Below are 27953 nucleotides of genomic sequence, written 5' to 3'. Positions count from 1 at the left end.
AGAGCGGGCCGCCGGCAACCTAGGCGATGAGGGTGTTGGTGCGGCGCTGCTGGGGTCCTCCGTTGGCTCATGGCGCTGGGCGTGGGAGGCCGAGTCCCCAGTGGCGAGCTCTGGCCCGGCTCGGCTGGGAGGACTCCAGAGTCCGCGAGAAGCCTCCCTGGCGGGTGCTCTTCTTCGGCACGGACCAGTTCGCCTGCGAGGCGCTGCGGGCGCTGCATGCCGCCAGGTACCCGGGCCAGGGATCCGGGGACCCGGCCGCTGAAGGCCCCCAGGCCGCGCCCGGGCGGCCGGCCCCGAGGGTTTTGGACTTCTGGTCGCGGAAAGCAGGGGCGCCATAGCGGTGTGGGCCCAGATCTCGGCGTCTCCCGGCGCCCGGAAGGTGCGCCATTCCCGCCGGTCAGCCTTGGGGCGCCCAGTCCCTGCGGTCTGCGACCCCCACTCCCCGCGGCCTCTGTGGGTTCTCCAGGCGCCCCGCCACCCACGCTGTGCCTAGCCGGGGCTGGGCGCTCTGCCTGCATCCCTCGGGCCAGTCCCACGGCCTCCCTTCCCGTTTTGCGTGTGGGGAATCCGTGGCTCAGAGAGGTTATGCGATCATCAGCCGAGGTGGTTCGGACTAAAACCGGGTCCCACTTCAAAGTTCCCTGCTTTGTATTTCCTCCTGCTGCCCCCATCCTTCGGCACACCCATGCTCTTTTGCTCCCCCTGTACTCCTTGTATACAAGGACGTACTCCACAAGCTTCCTGTTTTCAAAAGGATAAATTTATAAATCAGAACTGTTAGGTATACATTTAGTATTCATAATATTTAACAAGTCTTGTTTACTGGGAAAGAAAATTATTTGAAATCCAGCCAGTCCTGAGAGTCCATGGTATGTGGTGGCAAGACCATATATACTTCTCTCTTTTTCCCAATTAGTGTTTTTTATTTCCCCATTCTGTTTCTGTTTTTTCCTGACGCAGTCCCCCTTCCACTTTTTTTGTCATCCGTATCTCCTCTTCCCTACAAATACTTCCCTGCAGCCCCTCATGTATTGAATCCTTCGTCAATCCCCTGTGTGGTTTTCCTCCCTCCACACACCCCTCTGTGCACACACCCGGAAGGAAACCCCGTGTTGCCTTTGCACATCCTCCATGGGCTGCTGTTGTCACATGCGTCTCTCACTGCGTTTATACATTTATACCAACACTTTTGTTTTTGTTTGTTTTTGAGGCGGGGTCTCGCGCTGTCGCCCAGGCTGGAGTGTAGTGGCCAGCTCATAGCTCACTGCAGCCTCGACTTCAAGGATCAAGCAGTCCTCCCACCTCAGCTTCCAGAATAGCTAGGACTACGGGCGCGCACCATCACGCCTGATTTTTAATTTTTTTGTAGAGGCAGGTTTTCACCATGTTGTCCAGGCTTATCTCAAACTCCTGGGATCGAGCAATCCTCCCACTTTGGCTTCCCGAAGTGCTGAGATTACAGGCATGAGCCATCATTCCTGGCCTATCCTGATACTTCTGATGATGCTTCACTTGGCAAGCTCCATTACTCCTGTGCTTTCTTTATAGTGCCCCAGGGCATACTCCTCATAACTCCTTAACATGTGCATACAATACCTGTTTAATAAATGTTCCCCCCTGGGTACTAGAATACTATGCAGCAGGTAAAAAGGATGAGGTACTGCTACATGTACTGCCATGGAATGATGCCCATGTTATGTATTTTTGTTTTTTAAAAAGTAGTGTGATGATATCATGGTTATGGTAAAAAAAAGTTCCATGGATTCAAAGGATATACAGTGAAAAGTTACCTACTTCCACCTCTCTTTAGCAGTTCCCAGTTCCTTTATCCAGAGACAGCCACTGTTTTCAGTTCCTTCTAGAAATGTTCAGTGCAAATATAAGTATATGTATATTTAACCCATTTTTCAAGAAGACTCATATCATGGCATAAATAGCATTGTTAAGAGGAAAAAAATGCAAAGCAGTATGTAATATCCCAGTTGTGTAAAGTATCCATACTATATATGTTTCTGTATGCACAGGAAATCCCTAGAATGATACTGTTCAAACAGTAGCCACTAGCCATGTGTCGCTCTTTACATTTTAAGTAATAAAAATTAAATAAAAAATGAAAACTGAGGCCGGGCATGATGGTTCACGCATGTAATCTCAGCACTTTGGGAAGTGGAGGCAGACGGATCACTTGAGGTCAGGAGTTCGAGACCAGCCTGGCCAACATGGGGAACCCTGCCTCCGCTAAAAAACACAAAAGTTAGCTGGGTGTGGTGGTAAATGCCTGTAATCCCAGCTACTTGGGAGACTTGAGTCAGGGGAATCACTTGAACCCCGGGGGCAGAGGTTACAGTGAGCTGAGATCACTCCACTGCACTCCAGCCTGGGTGACAGAGTGAGACTCCATCTCAAAAAAGAAAAAATGAAAACTCAGTCTCCCACACTAGTTTTAAGCATTTAGCCCTAAATGCTTCATGAGTTTAATCATACACATTCTTAGCGATATGTGAAGTCATTTTAGCCTTGAGTCATTGCCTTAACACTTACACTTTTCTTCCAATCTAACTTAGGGAAAACAAAGAGGAAGAGTTAATCGACAAACTGGAGGTGGTCACAATGCCTTCCCCGTCACCAAGAGGATTGCCAGTGAAGCAATATGCTGTGCGGTCTCAGCTTCCAATATACGAGTGGCCGGACGTGGGATCTGGAGAATATGATGTTGGAGTAGTGGCTTCGTTTGGCCGACTTTTGAGTGAGGCTCTTATTCTTAAATTTCCCTAGTAAGTTTTATTTGTAAGGAAATACAGTATAGAAACCTTGGTCTTTATAAATGGGCCTTGTATCTAAAATGTGATAATTTGAACTCCAGTTATGCTTTCTGTAATCTTTTTTTTTATTTTTACCATTTTATTTTTGTGTACATGTTTGCTTAAAGTCAATGAATTTCTCTGCCAGCTTCAGGTAACTGAAGGGCCTTTATAAGTAGTTTATATTGTTTAAACCCAAGGTATGCTGCAAACAGTCTGGAACACAATAGGAGATAACATCTTTCTAAAGACAGGCTTAGAAATTTGAATCCAGTAACTTAAGATGTTCCCTTTCTCTGGTAACAGAGTTGATTCATACCAGGCTGCTAGGCCTCCAGTCACAGGTATAGACAAGAAAACAGGGTATAGACCACCAAAAGCAAGACCAACCAATCCATTCTGTGTTATGGTACAGGTTTCACAATTCAAATCACCTGTATTCGAAGGAAAATTTACAAAACTTTTGTAAGCTGTGTTTGTTGTAAGAAAAGGGATCACTGCCATTGGTAAGTCAGCAGCTATAAGAGCCTGTGCCATGTTCAGGATGCGTTGAAAAAGACTATTTGCTATGAGGCCACAGAGGGCAGCATTAAATCCAACATATGCTGATCCCTGTTCAGGTAGATTCCATTCTGCTTGTGGAAGCTGGTTAATTTTTCTGGTTATGACATCAAAAATTGTTAAGTTTTCCTTGATAGTACTGGATTTATGATTTTCCATCTTGAGCCTTATGCTCACTGAAGCCTTTGCTCAACTTGCCTGAGCACAGCCATATTTGGCTGACACATGACTCGGCCTGATACTTTCTTTTTAAGTACTAAAGAACATTTTATTTGTGGCATGAGTTGTCAAAATGTATTTAATTCCTTATCACCCTCTGTAAGCTTTCATCCACCTTCGTTTAAATTCCATATATATGCTGAAAACACCCAAATTGGTCCCTCTAGCTCAGCTCTGTCCCCAAACTCTAGTCCCCTAATACCTACTGCCTCCACAGCTCTGCTTGGATGTCTGATAGCCGCTTTACATTCAAGATACCCAAAGCATCTCCTAAAATCTTTATCTCAGTAAATGGCTACTCCATCCTTCTAGCTGCTTGCACCAAAATCCTGGAGTCATGCTTGATTTCTTACACCCCATATCCAATCCATCAGTAAATTCTATTGGCTCTGCCTTCAAAATCTGTGTAGAATCTGTCTATATCTCATCACTTCCACTGCTGCTACTCTCGCCTACATTACTACAGAAGCCTCCTAACTGGTCCCTGCTTCTGTCCTTGGCCCTCTCAGTCTTTTACCAGTCCAGCAGCCAAAATGATCCTGTATTTACTTATTTATTTATTTCTATTTTATTGTTTTTAGAGACAGAGTCTTGCTGTCACCCAGGCTGGAGTACGGTGTTGCTATCATAGCTCACTGCAGCCCCAGACTCAAGGGATCTTCCTGCCTCAGCCTTCTGAGTAGCTAGGACTATAGGAATGTGCCACCACACCCAGCTCTTTTTTTTTTTTTTTTTTGGAGACAGGGGTCTCGCTACGTGCCCCAAGCTGGTCTCAAACTCCTAGCTGCCCGTAATTTTCCTGCCTTGGCCTACCAAAGTTTTGGGATTACAGGCATGAGCCACTGTACCCTGCCTCAAAGTGATCCTTTTAAAACATAAGTCAGATCATGTCACTCTGCTCAAAATCCTCTGGTAGTTTTCTGTCTTACTCAGAATAAAAGTTAGGCCAGGCCTAACTGGCCTCCCAGCTGTGCCTTGAACTTGCCGAGCATTTATCTTCTTCAAGATCTTTGTACTTAATGTCCCCTCTGCCTGGAATGCTTTTCTCCCATATTATGCATAGTTATTTCCTTCTTCATGTTCTTGTTCAAGAGAAAGCTCTCTCTGACCACTACTAAAATTGTAATCTGTCCCCCTCATATTCCTCTTTGCTTTATTTTCTCCATAGCCCTCAGCATCATCTGGCAAACCTTTTACATATTTTGTTTTTTCTTGCTTATCTCCCACTCTTTGTACATAAACTCCCTGAGGACAGGGTTTTTTTTTTCTGTCTGGTTCACTGCTGCTTGTATGCCTAACACTTAGAACAGTGCCCACACATGGAGTGTGCTCAGTGAATGTTTGTTGGATTGGGCTGAACAGTGAGACTCAGAATATAAGACTTTCTCATATGTACATGCTCCCAAGTGCACAGAATCATGCTGATGGAGGCATCATTAAACTAATGACAGATTAATAAAGTATTTAAATTGCACATGAGTGGATGATAGGTATATTGGGATAAACAGCAAAAGTGAATGGATCATTTGGTGGGGATTCAAGAAGCTTATTTTAGGCTGGGCGTGGTGGCTCACGTCTGTGATCGATCCCAGCATTTTGGGAGGCCGAGGCAGGTCACTGGAAGCTAGGAGTTGGAGATCACCCTGGGCAGCATCCTAAGACCCTATCTCTACAAAAAATAAAAAAGTATCTGGATATGGTGGATGCACTTGTAGTCTCAGCAACTTAGGAGGCTGAGGTGGGAGGATCTCTTGAGCTTGGGAGGTTGAGGCTGCAGTGAGCCATCCAGCCTGGGCAACAGAGCGAGACCCTGTCTGAAAAAAATTTTTAAATAAAGAAAAAAAAGAAAAAGCTTATTTTAGGCAGTCTGTATGTAAACCAAGTGAAGTGAGGATAGTTATGTGACTAAACTATAAAATTAGAATTGTTCATGAGATGCATAATAGGGTTTGAGTGGTTCTCTTATAGTCATAAATGCATTTTAAAATTTTATTTAAAAACTCCCAGACATCATGGGCTGTTGTAGAACATCTTTTTTGTCTGTTTGTTTGAGACAGAGTTTCGCTTTTGTTGCCCATGCTGGAATGCAATGGTGTGATCTCGGCTTACCACAACCTCCGCCTCCCGAGTTCAAGCGATTCTTCTGCCTTAGCCTTCCGAGTAGCTGGGATTACAAGCATGCGCCACCACACCTGGCTAATTTTGTATTTTTAGTAGAGACAGGGTTTCTCCATGTTGGTCAGGCTGGTCTCAAACTCCCGATCTCAGGTGATCTGCCCGCTTTGGCCTCCCAAAGTGCAGGGATTACAGGCATGAGCCACTGCACCCAGCCAGAACATCTTTAGACAGCGAATAGTTGTCCTGGTTCTGTTTTTAATTAAATTTCATTGGTTTCTTACGGTAAGAGAGTGAATTAACATCTAACGTTTTTCGTTTCAGGTGATAAAAGACTTAGATTTAACTGTCAGTTTTTCCAAATTTCTGGGAAAGTTTCATAATGAAAAGTAGCATAATAGCTTAGGTACTGGTAACAAAGTGGTAAAGCCCACTGACATACTAATTTCTGCGTCTTCTAACTCAGTGGCATATTGAATGTCCATCCGAGTTGCCTCCCGAGATGGCGTGGCCCAGCCCCTGTAATCCATACAGTGCTTCACGGAGACACAGTTACTGGAGTAACAATTATGCAAATTAGACCTAAAAGGTAGCACGTATTTTTCTTTCTTGAGATTTTTGTGATTTTAAATGTTGATGTCAGCCTGTTTGGGGGGCAATGGATGAATGGGTGGTGCTCACTAATTTCTGTGACTCCAGAGGGCTTCTTTTGCTTTTATATCCTTTCTGTTTTCTCCTGGTTTCTAACATCAACCGTATGTCTTTTGGTATTTATGCAGGGTCTCTTTAAAGTGCATATGAAAATTTTAATTTGTTAATTGAAATCAGTTATATTATCAATACTTGGATTTCAAAAAAGACGTTGTATAAATGAGAGATGGATTTTTGTGTGTGAATTGTTCTGAATCTTGGTTTTGCTGGCCTTGGTTTCTAAACTATGGCCAAAAAATTTTTGGAACCTGAAATAAGAATACATTGTATATCAATATGCAATTTAATTGTCCTAAAACATTCGTTTTGTCCTGTCATACCTACAGTTTAGAACAATTTAGAACAATTTTTTAAAAACAATTATTTAGAATTACTTGAGGAGTTTATTCAATCTCTGCCTGTTACCACCTAATTTCCCCTTAGAAAAGCATAATTCACAAGTTCACAAGAACAACATGGTATCTGGGAATCTGGGATTTGCTTTAACTTCAGAAAACAAGAGAGGGAGTAGATGAGAAAAGAGTGGCAAAACTTTGGTAGTTCTAAAATCTGAGCCAGGCCTGCTGGCTCATGCCTGTAATCCTAACACTTTGGGAGGCCGAGGTGGGAAGATCACTTGAGTCCGGGAGTTCAATACCACCCTGGGCAACATATAAAAAATAAAAAAATTAGCCAGGTGTGGTGATACACACCTGTAGTCCCAGTTACTCAGGAGGCTGAGGTGAAGAGGATCTCTTCAGCCTAGGAGGTTGAGGCTGCAGTGAGGCAAGATCGCGCCATTGCATTCCAGCCTGGGTGATGGAGCAAGAACATGTCTCAAAAAAAAAAATCTGGGCCGGGCGCGGTGGCTCAAGCTTGTAATCCCAGCACTTTGGGAGGCCGAGATGGGCGGATCACGAGGTCAGGAGATCGAGACCATCCTGGCTAACGCGGTGAAACCTCGTCTCTACTAAAAAATACAAAAAACGACAGCTACTCCGGAGGCTGAGGCCGGAGAATGGCGTAAACCCAGGGGGCGGAGCTTGCAGTGAGCTGAGATCCGGCCACTGCACTCCAGCCTGGGCGACAGAGCGAGACTCCGTCTCAAAAAAAAAAAAAATCTGAATGATGTATATATGATGATTCATTAGACTGTTCACTCTGTTTTTGTGAATGTTTGCAATTTTTCACAATAAACATATTATTAAAGCTCCTAGGTTAGAAGTAGAATTAACAAAAACACAAAGTAAAAAAATTTAAGTAAAGCATATTTCTCATGAAAACCTATGGCCGGTGTTTACAGAGCTTGATGTAAAATGTCAGACTTGTGGGAATGCAAATATACTTACATTTACTTTTTTTTTTTTTCTTGAGGCGAAGTCTCACTCTGTCACCCAGGCTGGAATGTAGTGCAGTGATCTCAGCTCACTGCAACCTCAGCTTCCCAAGTTCAAGCGATTCTCCTGCTGCAGCATCCCGAGTAGCTAGGACTACAGGCACACACCACCATGCCCAGCTAATTTTTTTGTATTTTTAGTAGAGATGGGGTTTCACCATGTTGGCCAGGATGGTCTCGATCTCTCGACCTCATGATCCGCCCACCTCGGTCTCTCAAAGTGCGGTGATTACAAGCATGAGCCAACACGCCTGGCCCTACTTATAATCACCCATGGTGATAATCTAGGCAAAACTCTTATCCTTTGAGGAAAGGACTATAGAAAGAAATAATTATGGGCCAGGCACGGTGGCTCAAGCCTATAATCCCAGCACTTTGGGAGGCCGAGACGGGTGGATCACTAGGTCAGGAGATCGAGACCATCCTGGCTAACACGGTAAAACCCCATCTCTACTAAAAAATACAAAAAACTAGCTGGGTGAGGTGGCGGGCGCCTGTAGTCCCAGCTACTCGGGAGGCTGAGGCAGGGGAATGGTGTAAACCTGGGAGGCGGAGCTTGCAGTGAGCTGAGATCCGGCCACTGCACTCCAGCCTGGGCGACAGAGCCAGACTCCGTCTCAAAAAAAAAAGAAAGAAAGAAAGAAAGAAATAATTATGAATATCCTAACTGTACTTCCATGGAAAATAAATTCTTTGCCTTATGCTTTTCATATACAGAGATTTTTTTCATGCTATTACTGATGGTATACTTTTTCTGTAATTGTAATTAAATTCCTGATACGCAACTGTATCCTTCCTTTGCTTTAGGAAAAAATAAATTTAGACTCTAAATACAGGCCATATTTTGTTTTCCCATCTTTCAAACTGACATATCTTCCTTGCTAATGGCTATCTTTTTTTATTTTTTTATTTTTTAAGAGATAAGGGCTAGCTGTGTTGCCCAGGCTGGTCTCAAACTCCAGGGATCAAGCAATTCTGCTGCCTCAGCCTCCCGAGCAACTGGGACTATAGGCATGCAGACCACTGTACCCAGCTTGTATCTTTTTGTGTGTAGACAAACATTGATTCAGGAAATAGTAATCATTGTTATTTGCTTTTGATTTTTTGCTAGGTTTGATGTAGGTCCAATTCTCAAACAAGAAACTATTCCTGTGCCACCCAAGAGCACTGCAAAGGAATTGGAAGCAGTGTTGTCAAGACTGGGTGCCAACATGGTAAAATTCTCCAATATCCTACTGCTTTTTACTCATTTAGTGGGTTTCCTAAGTGGTTATGAAAAGAAGAACAATTTTGTGACTTCTAATTTTCTTGAAAACAAAAAAGGGTAGTTTCTGTCTTTGGCTTCCTAAAAATTAGCCTGGCATTTGTGATCTTATGTGAATCTTCGAGAATTTTACGAGGAGTAAGTACTAAATAAAGGCTTTCAAGTGAGATAGGTGATCTTATATGTCATAGTGTGGCCTTAGACTATTCTTCCCAATTTCAGTCTTCTCACTTTCATATGTATACCTTGCATCCCCGTCAGATGAACTAACAGCAATTTCCTAAGCGACTCTTTCCTTCCATTTCTTTGCCTGGCTTCAGTCATTTACGCTAGAATTCTGCTGACCGTTCTACCTGTAGATGATCTTTCTTCTCTCTGTGGCTTTGTATATATAGCTCATTGAGACTGCATGAGTAGGGTCAGGGTAAATGTTTAATGACTAAATTTATGTTTTCCGTATGAACGGGTTAATTTTATACAGAGGAATATATATTTTTTCCCCACCTGTATAGATGGTGTTTCCTATTCTAGGCACTTACCTCACAAATGATCTTAATGATAGTGACTGCCATTTATTGAACATTGGCTTGTGTACTACGACTGTTCTAGATACTCTGTGGACTTTTTTTTCTTACCCTCCCAACTTTGAGGTAGTTGTTGCTGTTGATTGTTTCACAGATGATGACATTGAAGGCCAGAGACAAGCTAAATAACTTTTCCACAATGAGACAGCTGGTAGGTGGTGGAACTAGGACTTGAACCCAGAGCTGGGTGACTCCATAGTACATTCTCTTATGAGATTTCACTGCCTTGTTACCCTTGGGGTGAGAGTGTATATAGCCAAGCATGGGCTCTCCTGATGCCAAAGCTTCCACAGCATTCTCTAGAAGTGAATCAATGACCTGTATCTACAGACAGCAGAATCTCTACTGAGGTTTCCCCAAGTAGACACCTATCCTCACAGCTTAAGCCAATGTACTACCTTGCCCTGCCACATAGATCTTTTAAAGTTATAGGTTCAGCCTTGAAAAACCAATAGTAAAGAAAAAAAATTTTTTTTTTTTTTTTTGAGACGGAGTCTCGCTTTGTCGCCCGGGCTGGAGTGCAGTGGCCGGATCTCAGCTCACTGCAAGCTCCGCCTCCTGAGTTCACGCCATTCTCCTGCCTCAGCCTCCTGAGTAGCTGGGACTACAGGCGCCCGCCACCTCACCCGCCTAGTTTTTCGTATTTTTTAGTAGAGACGGGGTTTCACCGTGTTAGCCAGGATGGTCTCGATCTCCTGACCTCGTGATCTGCCCGTCTCGGCCTCCCAAAGTGCTGGGATTACAGACTTGAACCACCGCGCCCGGCCAAGAAAAAATTTTTTAAATTGAAAAACAGAAAAAGAAAAAAAAAAATTATTTCATGGTACTGAATTGTAATGTGTTTCTGCTTTTGTTCTTGTGTTCATTTTGAATATATCACACTCTTTTTTTTTGTAGCTCATTTCAGTTTTGAAAAATTTGCCTGAAAGTCTGAGCAATGGAAGGCAGCAGCCAACAGAGGGGGCGACTTATGGTGAGTGGGGGCTGCAGACTCTCACATCTTTCTAAAGGTTCTGCTTGTCATGATAGCATCTGAACATTCTGACTTCTTAGCTGTACTTTTCCCTTAATTTTGATTGAGTGCCCACTTTTATGTGCTTTTCCACAGAATGGTAGAAAGCATTCTTTCTCCCTCTTAGCATATAGCCTCATGAAGGATTGAGCATTTTTTCCCAACTTTTTGATTTTGAAAATATTAAATAAAAGGCCGGGCGCGGTGGCTCAAGCCTGTAATCCCAGCACTTTGGGAGGCCGAGACGGGTGGATCACGAGGTCAGGAGATCGAGACCATCCTGGCTAACACAGTGAAACCCCGTCTCTACTAAAAAATACAAAAAACTAGCCAGGCGAGGTGGCGGGCGCCCGTAGTCCCAGCTACTCCGGAGGCTGAGGCAGGAGAATGGCGTAAACCCGAGAGGCGGTGCTTGCAGTGAGCTGAGATCCAGCCACTGCACTCCAGCCCGGGCGACAGAGCGAGACTCCGTCTCAAAAAAAAAAAAAAATATTAAATAGAAAGACTGGTATAATAAACACCAGTTTACCCCAGAGTCAACAATTATTAATGTTTGTCCATATTTTCTTTCTATGTATTTAATATGTGTATTTTAAATTTTGCTTATTCATTTGGAAGTATGAATCATGATCTTTCATTTCTAAGTAGTGTGCTTTTCCTAAGAAAAATGAACAATTTCCTAATAGCATCCAATGTTCAGTTCATATTTAAGTGTTCCTAATTGTCTAAAAATTTATGTTATAGTTGTTTTATTTTTCAAACTAGGATTTAGTTGTAATTAGTTGTTATGTCTCTTTAGTCTCTAAAAAAGATTCCTCTTTTTTTCCTCGCTGTATGTCATTGACTTTTTGAAGAGACCAGGCCAGTTATTTGATTTGTTTGTTTTCTTCCAGTGTTGTTTAACTTGTTCCCTATCACTTATATTTCCTATAATTAGTTCTAAAGGTTTGGCTGGATTCAGGCTGAAAGTTTTTGGAAAAAGTGTGTTTCAGTGATGTTTGTTTTCTTCTTTTTTTTTTTTTTAGTAGAGTTAGGAGTATAAACATTTGTTTCAGTTTTTTAATTTTAGGGATTACTTCTTATTTTTCTTTATGATTAAATGTTATTTTTTGAATATATAAAACATATAGCTGATTCAAAAGTTAATATACCTAGAGAAGTCTTACTTTTGTCCCCTGCAGTCTTAAGATACCACTTGAGTAAGCCAAGGTATCCGGTTGTACTAAAGCAAGTGAAGCTAAGTTTGATCACTTGGTTGAGATGGTGACCACCAGATCTTTCCAGTGTTAAGATGTGTTTTCCCTTTTGCAATTAGCAGGTAATCTGTGGGGTAATACTCTGGCACTGTGCAGATATCCTGTTCACCAACAACCTTTCACATGATGGTTTTAGTACAGATTGATATTCCTTGCCCAAATGAATTATTTCACTATGGATTACAAAATGGCAATTTTCTAATTCCTTTTACATTTAATAGCTGGTATTGTTCTGGAAAGAAGAGTTTTTCCTTATTAATTGGAGATGAATTTTAGTTAATCCTAAAATGGGGACAGGGGCTTAATTCTTTCTCTTTAATTAGCGTAAGAAGTTGACGCCATTAATTGCCTTCAGTTTTGGTGTCAGATGTGTTCTTTTTAGTATCACTTGACACGTAGATTTTCACTGATTGTGTTTTACAGTCGTAATTCTTTGTATTGATCAAATTTCCCATATTTGCCCAGTGGGAGCCTCTTAAATTTGGCTCCTACATTCTGTTAACACTCTTCATTTCCCACTAGTTTGGAGTGCTTCCTTGCTTCCACCACAGTAATGTCCCAGGCTCCCCGTATGTCCTCTGGCCCACATTGAAATCTACCAGTGTGATTTCCAGGGAGCTCTTGTTCATTTTAGTGGGGTCGATAGTTAGAGATCATCTGATACAACAGTGTGTGGCAAGATAAGATATCAGTGGACGAAACTAGAAATTATATTTTTTAAAAATATTTAAGCTTATATTGTTTATGATTCAAATTTATCATTAAAGGGTTTCCTTATATTTTCTCACACTATCTTTTTTTAAATATTAACCTATTTATTTGCTATTCATAACATCGTTTCAGCATTACAATACCAATGTTACTACTAACAGTAAAAATACTAAGTAAGATTTAAGATTTCTTTACAGTTTTCCTTTTTGATCCTTAGAATATATCCTAAGGATATACAGTCAGATTACTGCCTTCAAAATTTCCTGGTAATGATAATTTTTTCCATGTGGTTTTGTTACCTAGTTTCATACATAGTTAAGTTTCAGTTGGTTTTTATTTTTTATTTTTTATTTTAAGGGTTGCTTTATTTTCTTTTATGGTTAAATTTTATTTTTTGAATGCATAAAATATTTACATGCTTCAAAAGTTAAAACAGCTTAGAAAGTATACTCATAGAAGTCCTACTTCAGTCTCTATCTCATCTAACCCATATTCCTCCCTCTATAGGAAATATTTTTATTAGTTTCTGATTTAGTCTTCCAGTGTTTCCTTTTGCCAAAATAAGCAAACACATACATAGTGTTATTTTTTATTTTTCCTTCACAAAAGGCGGCATTAAATACATATTCTTCTTTGCCTTTGTTTTTTCACTTAATAGTGTATCTTGGAGACTACTTCCTATTAGTGAGAAGAGATTTTCCTCTTTCTTTCATGTTTTTTTTTTGAGATAGGGTCTCTGTTACCTGGGCTGGAGTGCAAAAGTGTGATCATGGCTTACTGCAGTCTCAAACTCCCAGTCTCAAGCAATCCTCCCACCTCAGCCTCCCGAGTAGCTGGGACTGCAGGTACATTCCACCATGCCTGGCTAATTTTTTAATTTGTTGTAGAGACAAGTTCTAACTATTTTGCTTAGGTTGGTCTTGAACTCCTAGACTCAAGTCATCCTCCTGCCTTGGCCTCCCAAAGGCATGCCTGGCCTCCTTTTTGTTTTTTTGTGATGACATAGTTCTCAGTTATGTGAATATATCATAATTTACCCAACAGATGTCTGATTGATGGGCATTTGGGTTATTTCCAATCTTTTGCTATTTCAAATAATAGTACTAATAAGATTAGGAAGATAACATGCACATAGTTATTTGTAACAGTATAGTAAAACTACGTGGAGTAGTTTTAATGTACCTTATTCCTGTCAGTAATGTTGAAGATCTTGTCATATATTTAAAAACTATTTGCATTTCTTTTTTCTGGATAGTGTTATATCTTTTTTCCCATTTTCCTATCAACATTTTGGTCTTTTTCTTTTCCATTTTTTGAGTACTTATATTTCATAATAGAGAAATTAGTCCTCTCTGAGATAATTTACAAATTCAGTTTGTCATTTGTTTTTTGATTTATGGCATTTCTTTTTGTCTCATTTTTAAAAAAAAGTTTATTTTGGCTAGGCATGGTAGCTCACGCATCTAATCCTAGCACTTTGGGAGGATGAGGCAGGTGGATCACTTAAGGTTAGGAGTTCAAGACCAGCCTGGCAAACATGGCGAAACCCCTTCTCTACTAAAAATACAAAAAATTAGCCAGGCATGGTAGTGCATGCCTGTAGTCCCAGCTACTCGAGAGGCTGAGAAAGAATCTCTTGAACCTGGGAGGTGGAGGTTGCAGTGAGCTGAGATCATGCCACTGCACTCCAGCCTGGGTAATAGAGCAAAACCCTGTCTCAAAAAAAAAAAAAAAGTTTAATCTCATTTCATAGTTAGAAGGGTATTTTCTACTCCCAGGATGTAAAGAAGTTCACCCATGTTTTCTTTTAGTATTTATATGATTGTTTATGTATTATTTTTACTTGATATATGGAAAATTTTGAACGTATAGAAAAGTCGAGAGATTAGAATGAATTTTCTGGTATCTCTTACTTAGTATCAATAGCTATCAACTCATGGACATTGACCCTGATGTTCATTTTTGCTCTTGGCTTTATCTTGTAGCCCCTAAGATTTCTGCTGGTACCAGTTGTGTAAAATGGGAGGAACAAACTTCAGAACAAATATTCAGACTTTACCGTGCCATTGGAAATATAGTAAGTTGGGAAGTCAGGTTGCAGTTTTGCCTAGTTGGTTTTCTATGTGTGTAATTTGCTTTGTAAATATTTTTATTTAGGAATAATCCCAAATGTATCCCAAATAAAAGGTTTATCTTAGGAACAAAACCTAGGAAACCTGAAATTTATTCTTAAAAATTCTTTCAATTGTTTAAAGTGTTTATACAGACCTTAGAATTCACAAAGCACTTTTAAATACATGTATATTGCAGTTTCACATAACCAAGTTTTACTGTCCTACTTCATAGGTGAGGGGAAAGAAAATGAGATGACTAACAGGAATGTCCAGTCACTAAATAATGAACTTAAATCTTCTCACTCCTAATCCTGTGTTTTTTCCAATATGTCTTTCTGCCTTTGGCCAATGTTTTACAATCAGATTGTTAAATCATTGATTTCTACATATGGTACACCAAGTGTAGTAATATAACAGTTTGTTCAAATGTCTGAGTTAAATTCTTAGTTCATTGATACATTTGTGGGGTTTTTTTCTTTCATTTCAATAGCTACTTGTGTTATTTGAAAACTGGGCTTACTGTGTGTGTGTGTGTGTGTGTGTGTGTGTGTGTGTGTGTGTTTTGTTTTATTTTTTCAGACAGGATCTGGCTCTGTCACCCAGGCCTGGAGTACAGTGTTGAAACCTTGGCTCACTGCTACCTCTGCCTCCCAGGCTCAAGTGAGCCTCCTGTGACAGCCCCTGAGTAGCTGCAACCACAGGCACACACCACGACACCTGGCTAAATTTGTATTTTTTTGTAGAGATGGGGTTTTGCCATGTTGCCCAGGCTGGTCATGAACTCCTGAGCTCAAGTGATCCGCTCTCCTCAGCCTCCCAAAGTCCTGGGGTTACAGGCATGAGCCACTGTGCCTGGCCAAGTGTGTGGTTTTTAATGGACCATCTCTGTTAATTAATGTTGGGTAAAATGGGGAACGACCATTGGATATCTATAGCATGCTAAATTCTTCAATAAGGAGGATCACAGACTTATGTTATAGTTATTATCATCCCATTTTAAAATTGAAGAAATTGAGGCTTAAAGTAGGTAATGAATTGTTATTAAGTGTTACTCAATGTCGTGTTGCTAGTTAATGAAAGTCAGTGTCAGGTTTTGAACGAGATCTGTCTTACTTCAAATCCTATCATTTTCCTGCTGCCACAGAGTGGCATCAGGAAACAAGGACTATAGGGCCAGACAGAGTTGGGTTCCGTCTTGACTCTGCCACTTCCTAACTTTGTAGACTCAGGAAAGTTATTTAACCTCTGAACTTTAGTTTGTTCATTGGAATATCAGGGCTGGTATAATGTATTTACAGCACTTGTACAGTATCTGACACACAATAGGTACTCATTAAATGACAGCTGCTATTATTCATTCATTCATTAAACAAAATATTTATTGAAGGCCTATTATGTGTCAAGTAATGTACTAGGTACTATAGATACAGGTGGTGGGGGAGGACAGACAACAAATAAGCAAAAAAAAAAAATCAGGCCAGGCATGGTGGCTCACCCCTGTAATCCTAGCGCTTTGGGAGGCTGACGCAGATGCATCATCTGAGGTCAGGAGTTTGAGACCAGCCTGACCAACATGATGAAACCCTGTCTGTACTAAAAACACGCAAAATAATTAGCTGGGCGTAGTGGCATGTGCCTATAAGCCCAGCTACTAGGAAGGCTGAGGGAGGAGAATTGCTTGAACCTAGGAGGCAGAGGTTGCTGTGAGCCGAGATCATGCCACCGCACTCCAGCCTGGGCAACAGAGCAAGACTCTGTCTCAAAAGGAAAGAAAAAAAGACCGGGCACAGTGGCTCACACCTGTAATCTCAACACTTTGGCAGGCCAAGGTGGGCGGATCACCTGAGGTCAGGAGTTCGAGACCAGCCTGACCAACATGGAGAAACCCTGTCTGTACTAAAAATACAAAAAAATTAGCCAGGCCAAGTGGCACATGCCTGTAATCCCAGCTACTTGGGAGGCTGAGGCAGGAGAATTGCTTGAACCCAGAAGGTGGAGGTTATGGTGAGCCGAGATTGCACATTACACTCCAGCCTGGGCAACAAGAGCAAACCTCCTTCTCAACAACAACAAAAAAATCAAATGGTGTGATGAATTCCTTGATGAAAATAAAAATAGGATCATGTGATACAATAACTGGAGGTTATTTTAGATTGGTGATAGGGAAAGCCTCTCTCTGACACTTAAGCTGAGATCTGAAAGACAATAAGGAGCCAGCCATGCCTAGATCAGAGAAGAGCATTCCAGGCAGAGGAACAGCTAGTACAAAACCCAAGGTGGGCTAACCCAAATAAAGAATCACAAGAAAAGAAAACTACAGATTGATATCCCTGAATATAGATGCATAAGTCCTCACAGAGTTAGCAAACCGAATCCAACAACATATAACAAAGGATTATATACGATGACAAAGTGGAATTTTTTTTTTTTTTTTTTTTTTTTTTTTGAGATGGTATCTCGCCCTGTCGCCTAGGCTGGAGTATAATTGTGCAGTTTCAGCTCACTGCAACCTCCGCCTTCTGGGCTCAAGCAATTATCCTACCACAGCCTCCTGAGTAGCTGGGACTACAGGCATGCAGCACCATGCTCAGCTAATTTTTTTGTATTTTTAGTAGAGGTGGGGTTTCACCATGTCAGCCAGGCTGGTCTCAAACTCCTAAACTTGAGTGATCCGCCCACCTCAGCCTCCCAAAGTGCTGGGATTACAGGTGTGAGCCATCACACCCTGCCCCAAGTGGGATTTATCCCAGGAATGCAAGGTTGGTTCAACATATGAAAATCAGTCAATGTAACATATCATATTAGTAAAGGACAAAAGCTACATCACTGTCTCGATAGATGCAGAAAAGCATTTGACAAAATCCAACACATTTTTAAAAAACCTCACTAATAAATAGAAGAGCATTTCCTCAACTTGATAAAGGATATCTATGAAGATCCTATAACTAACATCATACTTAATGAAAGAAGCCAAGCGCAGTGGTGGACGCTTGTAGTCCCAGGTATTTTGGAGGCTTAGCAGGAGGATTGTTTGAGGCCAAGAGTTAGAGACCAGCCTAGACCATATAGCCAGACTGTGTCTCTTAAAGAAAAAAAAGAAAAGAAAGAAAGAAAATAGAAGAAAGACAAAGCCTTTCCCTTAAGATCACAAAGAAGATAAAGATGTCTGCTCTCTCCAAGTTAAATGTCTTCTATTTAACTTTGTTCTGTTGGGGCAATTAGACAAGAAAAAAGAAACAAAAGACAACCAAACAAAAGGTTGGAAAGGAAGAAGTAAAGCTGTCTCTGTTTGTAGATGATATGATCTTGCATATAAAAAATCATGAAGAATTTCCCAAAAAACTTTTAGAGCTAATAAACAGTAAAGAAGACCCAAGTAAATGGAAAGACCCCCCCATATCATTGATTGGATAAACTTAGTATTGTTAAGATGTCTCTACTCCCCAAATTGATGTACAGATTCAACACAATTCCTAAAAAAAATCCCAATTGGCTTCTTTGTACAAATTGACAAGCTGCTCCTAAAATGTATATGGAATTGCAAGGGGCCCAGGATAACCAAAACTAACAAAATTGGAGGACTCACTTTCTCAGTTTCAAAACTTGCTGCAAAACTGCAGTAACCAAGATAGTGTGGTACTGGCTATAGTTCATTGGAATCAAATTAAGGGTCTAGAAATAGGCCAGGCATGATGGCTCATGCCTGTAATCCCAGCACTTTGGCAGGCTGAGGCAGGTGTATCACTTGAGGTCAGGAGTTTGAAACCAGCCTGGCCAACATGGTGAAACCTCATCTCCACTAAAAATATTTACAAAAATTAGCCAGATGTGGTGGCATACGCTTGTAGTCCCAGCTTCTCAAGAGGCTGAGGCACAAGAATCGCTTGAACCTGGGAGGTGGAAGTTGCAGTTAACTGAGATCACACCCACTGCACTCCAGCCTAGGTGACAGAGTGAGACTCTGTCTCAAATTTTTTTTTAAAGTCTAGGAATAAACCCATACGTTTATGGACAATTGATTTTTTTTTTTTTTTTTTTTTTTTTTGAGACGGAGTCTTGCTCTGTCTCCCAGGCTGGAGTGCAGTGGCCAGATCTCAGCTCACTGCAAGCTCTGCCTCCCGGGTTCACGCCATTCTCCTGCCTCAGCCTCCAGAGTTGCTGGGACTACAGGCGCCCACCACCTCGCCCGGCTAGTTTTTTTTTGTATTTTTTAGTAGAGACAGGGTCTCACCGTGTTAGCCAGGATGGTCTCGATCTCCTGACCTCGTGATCTGCCCATCTCGGCCTCCCAAAGTGCTGGGATTACAGGCTTGAGCCACCGCGCCCGGCCCACCCTATCTCAAAAAAAAAAAAAGACAGCTTACAGAATGGGAGGGAATATTTGCAAATTGTATAACTGATAAGGGCCTAATATCTAGAGTAAAGAACTCTTACAACATCTCTGCAGTAAAACGACAAATAACCCAATTTAAAATGGCCAAAAAGACTGAGTAGACATTTCTTTTTTGTTTGTTTTTGAGATGGAATCGTGCTCTTGTTGCCCAGGCTGGAGTGCAGTGGCGCGACCTCGACTCATTGCAACTTCAGCCTCCTGGGTTCAAGCGATTCTCCTGCCTCAGCCTCCCGAGTAGCTGGGATTATAGGCATGCGCCACCACACCCGGCTAATTTTTGTACTTTTAGTAGAGACAGGGTTTCACCATGTTGACCTGGCTGGTCTTGAACTCCTATCCTCAGGTGATTCACCCGCCTCGGCCTCCCTAAGTGCTGGGATTACAGGCATGAGCCACCGCCCTGGGCCCTGAGTAGACATTTCTTTCAAGCAGATACATAATATGAATGGCCAATAAGCACATAAAAGATGATCAACTTCATCAGTCTTTAGGGATATGCAAATCAGAACCACAATGAGATACCACTTCACACCCATTAGGATGGCTATAATTCAAAAAACAGACAAAAACTAGTGTTGGCAAGGATGCGGAGAAATTTGGAAACTTCATACATTCGTGGTACCACGTTTACCTCTAAAAATGGTGCAACCTGTGTGGAAAACAATTTGGCAGTTCCTCAAAAAGTTAAACACAAAATCATCTTATGACCCAGTATTTCCATTCCTAGGTTTATACTGAAGAGAATTGGAGACATTATGCTCACACACAAATGTGTACCTGAATCTTCATAGCAGCATTATTCAGAATAGCTAAAAAGTGAAAACAACCCAAATATCCAACTGATGGATACATAAATAAAATGTGGTATAGCCATACAATGGAATATTATTAATACTCAGCCATAACCATAATCACATGCTGTGACATGGATGAACCTGAAAAACACTATGCTAAGTGAAAAAACTATTTCACAACAGACTACATATGTTATTATTCCATTTATATGAAATGTCCAAAATAGGCAAATCCATAGGCTGGAGGAGAGAGGATAATGGGAGGTTTCTGATAATGGGTGTGTGTTTTTTGTGGGGAAGATGGGTGATGAAAATGTTCTAAAAATTAGGCAAGAAAAAAACGAGTGGCATTGGTTGAACGACTCTGAGTCTACTAAAAACCACTGATTTGGAAGCTTCAAAAGGGTGAATTTTCTGGTATGTGAATTATATCTCAATAAAGCCGTCAAAACAACCCAAGATGAAAAAGAGTTGGACATGTTTGAGGGACAGAAATGAGGCTGGTGTGGCTGGAGTATAGCTGGCAAGATGGAGAGTAGCTAAGGTGAGGTGAGAAGCAAGATTGAGTAGGATTGATGTGCAATGGGATGACATCAGAGGGACACGGCAGGGGAGTAATGGGATTAGGTATGTACATTCTTAAAAGTTTGCCCTGGCTGCTGCTAGAGAGTGGAGTGAAGGTCAGTTAGGGAACTGGTTGGGCATGGTGGCTCACACCTGTAATACCGGCACTTTGGGAGGCCAAGAAGAGCGAATTGCTTGAGTCCTGGAGTTCCAGACCAGTCTGGGCAACATGGTGAAACCCTGTCTCTTACACAATATACAAAAATTAGCTGGGTATCGTGGGATACACCTATAGTCCCAGCTACTCGGGTGGCTGAGGTAGGATGATCACTTGACCCTGAGAGGTTGAGACTGCAGTGAGCTGTGATTCCACCACTGTACTCCAGCCTGGGCGACAGAGCAAGATCCTGTCTTAAAAAAAAAAAAAGAAGAAGAAGAAAAGAAGAAGCTGCTGCAACTATAGGCAGATGACAGATGATGGCAGTTTGGAACAATGATAATGGTGGATACAAAGAAGTGGACATCCAGACTATGCTTGGAGATAGAGTCAGTGGGATTTGCTGATGGAATCTGGGAAATTAGGGCAAGATAAATTAGGATCATTCATAGATTTTTGGCTTGAGAAACTGGGTGAATAGTGGAACCATTTAATTGAGATGAGGATGTTTGGGGAGGAACAAATTTGGGAAGAGAAATCAATAGTTTTGGCAATGTTAAGTTTGACATATGTTAAGTTAGAAGACATTCATATGGAGATACCAAGTAGACAACTTCCTGAGATGCAATTTAGGCCAGTAGCTTGAAATCTCTTGGCACCTGTAACTTACTACATGATGATTCTTACTCTCTGCAGTTTATCTTCCCTGTACACGGAGAAACACTTTGTGCTATATAAGACTGAGCCAGAAGGTGGGGTTTGGTTCCTAGAGCTGCCCTTTACTAACCAAGAGGAAGGCCCTTGTCTTTGAGCTTCTGCATTTTTTACCTCTAAAGTGGGGTTAATGACCATGTACACAACTGTCAAGATCAAAGGAAATGAACTAGGTGAATGTAAATTCATGCAAACATACTGTTTTGGCAGTAGTGATGGCAGACACCAAAACAATTATATTCTTACCATCCCTTTCCTTTCTACAATGCTCTGTTGATAAGGTGAGCTTTACCTCCTCCAGAACAAGACTATATTCTGAGTATGTACCTAGCATGTTTATTACTCTCAGTAAATAGAAATCTTTTTTTAGTCAGTAAACATGTTTCAAAAATATTTTGAGTTATTTAAAAGAAAAAAATTGCACATATGAAAATTGTTTCAGAACTTTTATTGAAGCAGGCTAAAGAGAAGTGAGCCAGCAAGTTATAGAAGAGGATATGACGTAGATACGGTTATGAACTTGTTCTTCAAATTCATTTACTTATTTGACTTAATGTTCAAATTATTACAACAACCTAACTCTTCTCAAAGTTAAATACCCTCTTTAAGGGATGTCATAAAAAGAGCACTGCACTGAGAATCAGAAAACAGGAGCCAATCGTGGCTTTGCTACTAACTAGCTGGGTCCAACCTTGGGAAAACAGCTGCATTTCTCTGAGCCTCACTCTCTTCATCTATGAAATAGAGGAATGAACTACAGTCTGGAAATAAATGCATTCAATTCAGAAATTTGAGAGAACTTATTTCCTAGTGTGTGTTAATTTTTATTAACATATTTAAATCAGCCTCTAGGATCTCAGGTATGTTGGAAATGTGTTACATGATAAAGGAAGGGAGGGGTAAGATGGATTATCTAGTAAATAGCATTGGGATAACTGTCCAACCATTGGTGGGGGAAACCCTCAAATCCTATCTTTTAAAATCATAGTAACTGCTATATTATAACAATGCATATGTAGTTAATACTGTACGGTATACTTACAATTTGTTAATTGAGTAGATTTTTCTTTTTTTTTTTTTTTTTTTTGAGGAGTCTTGCTCTGTCGCCCAGGCTGGAGTGCAGTGGCGCGATCTCGGCTCACTGCAAGCTCCGCCTCCCAGGTTCAGGCCATTCTCCTGGCTCAGCCTCCGGAGTAGCTGGGACTACAGGCACCGGCCACCACGCCCGGCTAATTTTTTGTATTTTTTTAGTAGAGACGGGGTTTCACCGTGTTAGCCAGGATGGTCTCGATCTCCTGACCTTGTGATCTGCCCGTCTCGGCCTCCCAAAGTGCTGGGATTACAGGCTTGAGCCACCGCGCCTGGCCGAGTAGATTTTTCTTACGTGTTTTTTACCTTAATAAAAAAATCAAAATATAGATGTATCAAGGATTTAAATATAAAAATAAAATCAAAAGGACTAGAAAAAAGCACAACTGAATAATTTGACAATATTTAATAATCTTAAAGTGTGGAGTAAGCCTTTTTAAGTATGATATGAACCACCAAAGTCATGAGATAAAAGACTTATAATTATGAAAATAAAAAACTTATGCATGGAAAAAGTGGCTGTCCCCAAGATTAAAAGTCAGCAAACTGAGGAAAATATTTACAACATATAAGAGTTAAAAGGCAGGCAGGGCGCGGTGGCTCAAACCTGTAATCCTAGCACTTTGGGAGGCCGAGACAGGTGGATTACAAGGTCAGGAGATCGAGACCATCCTGGCTAACACGGTGAAACCCCGTCTCTACTAAAAAATACAAAAAACTAGCCTGGCGAGGTGGCGGGCGCCTGTAGTCCCAGCTACTCGGGAGGCTGAGGCAGGAGAATGGCGTGAACTCGGGAGGCGGAGCTTGCAGTGAGCTGAGATCCCCCACTGCATTCCAGCCTGGGTGATAGAGCAAGACTCCGTCTCAAAAAAAAAAAAGAGAGTTAAAAGGCGAATTTCCTAAATATAGAAAATATTTAGGAAATTAATGAGATAACCATCCCAGTTTTAACCAGGGCATAAACAGGCGGGTTACAGAGAAATAAAAGTGCACATAAATACATGGACAACTCCTCAGCTTCACTAATAATAAACAGCAAGAGATTATCATATTTTTTTTCTCACTTATCCAGGCAGTTTAGCAATAAAATGTTGATGCTGTTTAACCCAGGCATTCCACTTTAAAAACAAACAAAAAACCCCAAAACTATTATCCAGAAATGTGTAAGTGCTCAAAGATATATCTACAAGGCTATTACCCTAGTTTATAGTGTTATAAATAGCAATAAATTGAAAATAACTGAAATATCTATCATAAAGATAGTTGTTGCATAAATTATGTATTCATAAAACGGGTTACTGTGCAGCAGAGAGAAAGAAATAAATATGTACTGATGAAACATCAATGCTTTATGGTCAAATAACAAAAGTCCTTGTAAAACAGTATTGATGCAGGACTTTTTGCTCCTTAACTCAGCTAAAATCTGGGTTCTTGTCTCACAACCAGGAAAAATTAGGCACGTGGACACATTGAAAGGTGAGGAGAGAGGAATTTATTAAAAGAAAGCTCTCAGCAAAAAAGAGGGGGTCCTGCCAACAGGCTTCCACCCCACAGATTGAATACCAGGCTACCACACAGGAGCTGAAGAGGCCAGGCTCTTCCCCCGCATGAGGCACAAATTCCTGGTGGCTCCACCCCCATTCTTCCAGTGCTCATGCGGGCTCTTAGTCTGAGCCACGCCACATTGATTTATTTCCTTTACTGCATATGTGTTAAGGGACAGAATTTTTCACCATGGACATGTTTAGGCAAGCCCCCTGTGCATAATGACCTGGGTAGCACTTGACTGTCTCCTGTCTCTATCAGTGTGTTCTACATTTTTATAATATTTGTAGAAAGAAATACAGGGAAATGCACATCAAACTTAATAGTCGTTAATAGAGATGGGAATAAATACAGAATACTATCATTTTCTAAAATCTTTTAACATAATTGATGTAATGCTTGCATTTTTTATAAGAATAATATGTTTTTAATTGGAAATATTAGTATATTAGATATAAACATTGATTTAAAAGTAACATTTAAGATCTTATAAATCCTGGAAACACTGAGATAGAGAGTCATGTTTATGGTCTGTTCCATCAAACTTAGTGACTGAGTTCCCAATTCCTCTAATTGCAGGAAAAGTCCAGATTAACACAAAATAGTAGTTGAAAATTGTTCGGGAGTTGAGTGTATTCTATTATCATACCTTCTTTAATTTTACTTGCAGATTCCATTGCAGACGCTCTGGATGGCGAATACCATTAAACTTCTGGATTTGGTAGAAGTGAACAGTTCAGTCCTTGCTGGTACTAACTTTTGAATAGCGAACGTGGAAACGGTTTTCACTGTAGTCTATCTGGAAATACGTCTGTTTTATCATATGTCACAATTACTAAAAATAAGCATTATTTTAGTTTGTTTCAGTTCAGTAATGATAATACTTTTCATTCACTTATTGTCTTATTCTTTGCAACACTCATTCTCATGTATTTTCTCATTTAATCATTACAAGAACTGGCCTGGTGCGGTGGCTCACGCCTATAATTCCAGCACTTTGGGAGGCCGAGGCGGGTGGATCACCTGAGGTCAAGAGTTCAAGACAAGCCTGACCAACATGGTGAAGCCCTGTCTCTACTAAACACAAAAATGTAGCTGGGCATGGTGGCGCATGCCTGTAATCCCAGCTACTTGGGAGGCTGAGGCAGGAGAGTCACTTGAACCTGGGAGGCAGAGGTTTCAGTGAGCCAAGATTGTGCCATTGCACTCCAGCCTGGGCAACAAGTGAAACTCCATTAAAAAAAAAAAAAAAAAATCATTACAAGAACCTGGGGAGTAGGCAGAGCAGTGTTCCCATCCCATTTTAAGCTCTGTGATTTCCTGCCTTACGGTTTTCAGAGAGTGCAGAATGACTCGATTAGTTTCATTCTGGTGAATATTATAACGAAAATATCTGGGCAACTCAGTGAAAATCTAGGCCAGAGTGTATTCATACACCATGCCACAGGTCCATTCTAAGGCCCATCAGCACCCTCCCAATATGGTGGACAGAAGGAATGTGAGCCACAGAGGAAGCCGGTTTAATTTAGAGATAGTTGGAGTTCCCCAGGAACCTAGGAATTAGGATTTGTTTGGGCAGGGATGAAAGGGCCAGATTAAATCCTAAACATCCCGTGTATTTCCCCCGTTGGCTAGTTATTTCACCAAAGTGCTAACACAAAACTTATAGATTCAGCGTTTTAGGTGGTCACTGGGTAAAGGAATTACAGCTTTGTATGTTCATAGGCAGCTTTCCTTTGGGTTTCTGATGTACAGAAAGCACTGTGGCTTCCTTGTAAGTTTTGATTTACAAAGTCAGCATCATCAGCAAATGTGTTCTCTCCAATATCAGTACTGCTTCCCAAGATGTTTTTTGATTTTTAAGAAGTACTATGAAGTTGCATAATTGCTTTTCTCTCTTATATGTCTTTTCTTTTTTCCATTCTTCAGATCCAAAATTAACGAGACAGGCTCTTATTCCAGGATCAGTGATATACCACAAACAGTCACAAATACTGTTGGTTTATTGCAAGGTATGTTTTCCATAGTTTCAAGTTATCATAGTTGTTTTACTGTGTTTATAGTCTGTATCATTTATTATTTTTAGTTGGAACTTAACTACCAGTCCATCAGATTTGGTCAAGAGGCCATTTAATTTTCTTAAGAAATAGTGAAGTCTGTAGCATAATTTTTTGAAAGTGATGAAGTTTTGCCAAGGCATTATTATTACTCAATCAAAGAAAGAAGATTCAATAACTTGAGTGCTTTCTTAAAATAACGTGTAGTTTTAGCAGCCCAATTTAATTAACAGCTCTTGTGCTTGGTAACATAAAAGACAGTCATATCAAAATGTCTGGCTGAACTACCACAGGACATGAATCCTACTTGCTTTTACTACTTAACAGTAGTAAAGAGATTTCTGAACTATTTAAAATAACTTTGGAATCATTATTGTTTTATTTATAAGACCATGGTGTGTTCTGAGAAGCGTTCTACATTCCTTCCATTTCCTAGGTATTTTGCATCATATGGTGTTCATGTGAGATATTTCATACTTAAGAAGAGGTTTAGCCAGGCACAGTGGCTCACACCTGTAATCCCAGCACTTTGGGAGGCTAAGGTGGGTGGATGATCTGAGGTCAGGAGTTCGAGACCAGCCTGACCAACATGGAGAAACCCTGTCTCTACTAAAAATACAAAAATTAGCCAAGTGTGGTGGCAGACGCCTGTAATCCCAGCTACTTGGGAGGCTTAGGCAGGAGAATCGCTTGAACCCGGGAGGCGGAGGTCGTGGTGAGCCAAGATCGTGCCATTGCACTCCAGCCTGGGCAATAAGAGCAAAACTCCATCACAAAAAAAAAAAAAAAAAAAAAAAAAAGGTTTAAAATGTGTGATAGATTGATCTACAGACTGTGAATACAAAACTCCATCAACCTGTCTTTGTCTCTTGTCAGCTTATTCTGGAACGGTGCTGGATGCATATGTCTTGCTGTCCTTTTCCAGGTCTATATATATGTTTTGGTTTTTTTGTTTTGTTTTGTTTTGTTTGTTTTGTTTTGTTTTGTTTTTTGAGATGGAGTTGCCCAGGCTGGAGTGTAGTGGCGCGATCTCAGCTCACTGCAACCTCCACCTCCTGGGTTCAAGCGATTCTTCTGCCTCAGTCTTCCAAGTAGCTGGGATTACAGGCACCTGCCACCACGCCTGGCTAATTTTTCTATTTTTAGTAGAGACAGAGTTTCGCCATGTTGGTCAGGCTGGTCACGAATTCTTGACCTCAGGTGATCCACCTGCCTTGGCCTCCCAAAGTGCTGGGATTATAGGCATGAGCTACCACGCCTGGCCTATGTATGTATTTCATGTTACATATCTTTTATTCTGCTCCCTTTGTATTTAAATACATTTATACAGGACTATACATTTGTTATCGCTCCTTGGTAATAAGCTTTTAATTTCAGTGGCAAAAACTGCAATGACTTTTGCACCAACCTAATAAGAGTCAAGGAATTCTACATGTTACTTAGTATAGTGCTATTTGCAGCTAGGCATTTAGTAAAGGTTTGTTGGTTTGTTTGTTTCCATGATAAAAATTGTATAAACTGATATTTACTTGGCTTTTTAGTTTTGCCACCCCTGCCTATTCACTATTTGTATTTTGCCCTTTAGGATAGTTGGATTGGTGTTCGATCATTGATGCTCAAGAAAGCATTAACAGCTACTGACTTCTACAATGGATATTTGCACCCCTGGTACCACAAAAATTCCCAAGCTCAACCAAGCCAATGCAGATTTCAGACGCTCAGACTTCCAACAAAGAAGAAGCAGAAAAAAACTGTTGCTATGTAACAATGCATTAAGTAGTTAGGAAGAAGATGGATAAAAATCTATTATGTATTTGTAATTTATTAAAAACCTTATTTACAAGGAATTATCTGAACTTTCTTTTTTTTTTTTTTTTTTTTTTTTTGGAGACAGAGTCTCACTCTGTTGCCCAGGCT

The 27953-nt window shown here is 40.8% G+C and overlaps 1 protein-coding gene and 1 pseudogene across 1 annotated transcript; one reads left to right on the top strand and one right to left on the bottom strand.

The window, feature by feature from the left end:
* MTFMT (mitochondrial methionyl-tRNA formyltransferase) lies at positions 1-27883 on the top strand. The gene is made up of 9 exons (XM_023220874.1): positions 1-226; positions 2565-2774; positions 6163-6285; positions 8894-8996; positions 10528-10603; positions 14595-14686; positions 24650-24728; positions 25909-25991; positions 27622-27883. The coding sequence occupies exons 1-9, from the start codon at positions 27-29 to the stop codon at positions 27799-27801; spliced, it is 1146 nt and encodes a 381-aa protein (XP_023076642.1). The 5' UTR covers positions 1-26; the 3' UTR covers positions 27802-27883.
* LOC111548392 lies at positions 2991-3521 on the bottom strand (annotated as a pseudogene).
* Positions 27884-27953: the final 70 nt, after the last annotated feature.

The sequence above is a fragment of the Piliocolobus tephrosceles genome, chromosome 6 (assembly GCF_002776525.5).
Source record: "Piliocolobus tephrosceles isolate RC106 chromosome 6, ASM277652v3, whole genome shotgun sequence".
NCBI lineage: Eukaryota > Metazoa > Chordata > Mammalia > Primates > Cercopithecidae > Piliocolobus > Piliocolobus tephrosceles.
This window is presented reverse-complemented; position numbering and strand designations above follow the sequence as displayed.

What these genes read in the sequence shown, in the direction of transcription:
- MTFMT (XM_023220874.1), top strand. Translation starts at nt 27, where the DNA reads ATGAGGGTGTTGGTGCGGCGCTGCTGGGGTCCTCCGTTGGCTCATGGC. An exon ending in ACCGTGCCATTGGAAATATA is followed by an intron (nt 14,687 to 24,649) that starts GTAAGTTGGGAA and finishes TTTTACTTGCAG; the next exon opens with ATTCCATTGCAGACGCTCTG. An exon ending in TACTGTTGGTTTATTGCAAG is followed by an intron (nt 25,992 to 27,621) that starts GTATGTTTTCCA and finishes TTTGCCCTTTAG; the next exon opens with GATAGTTGGATTGGTGTTCG.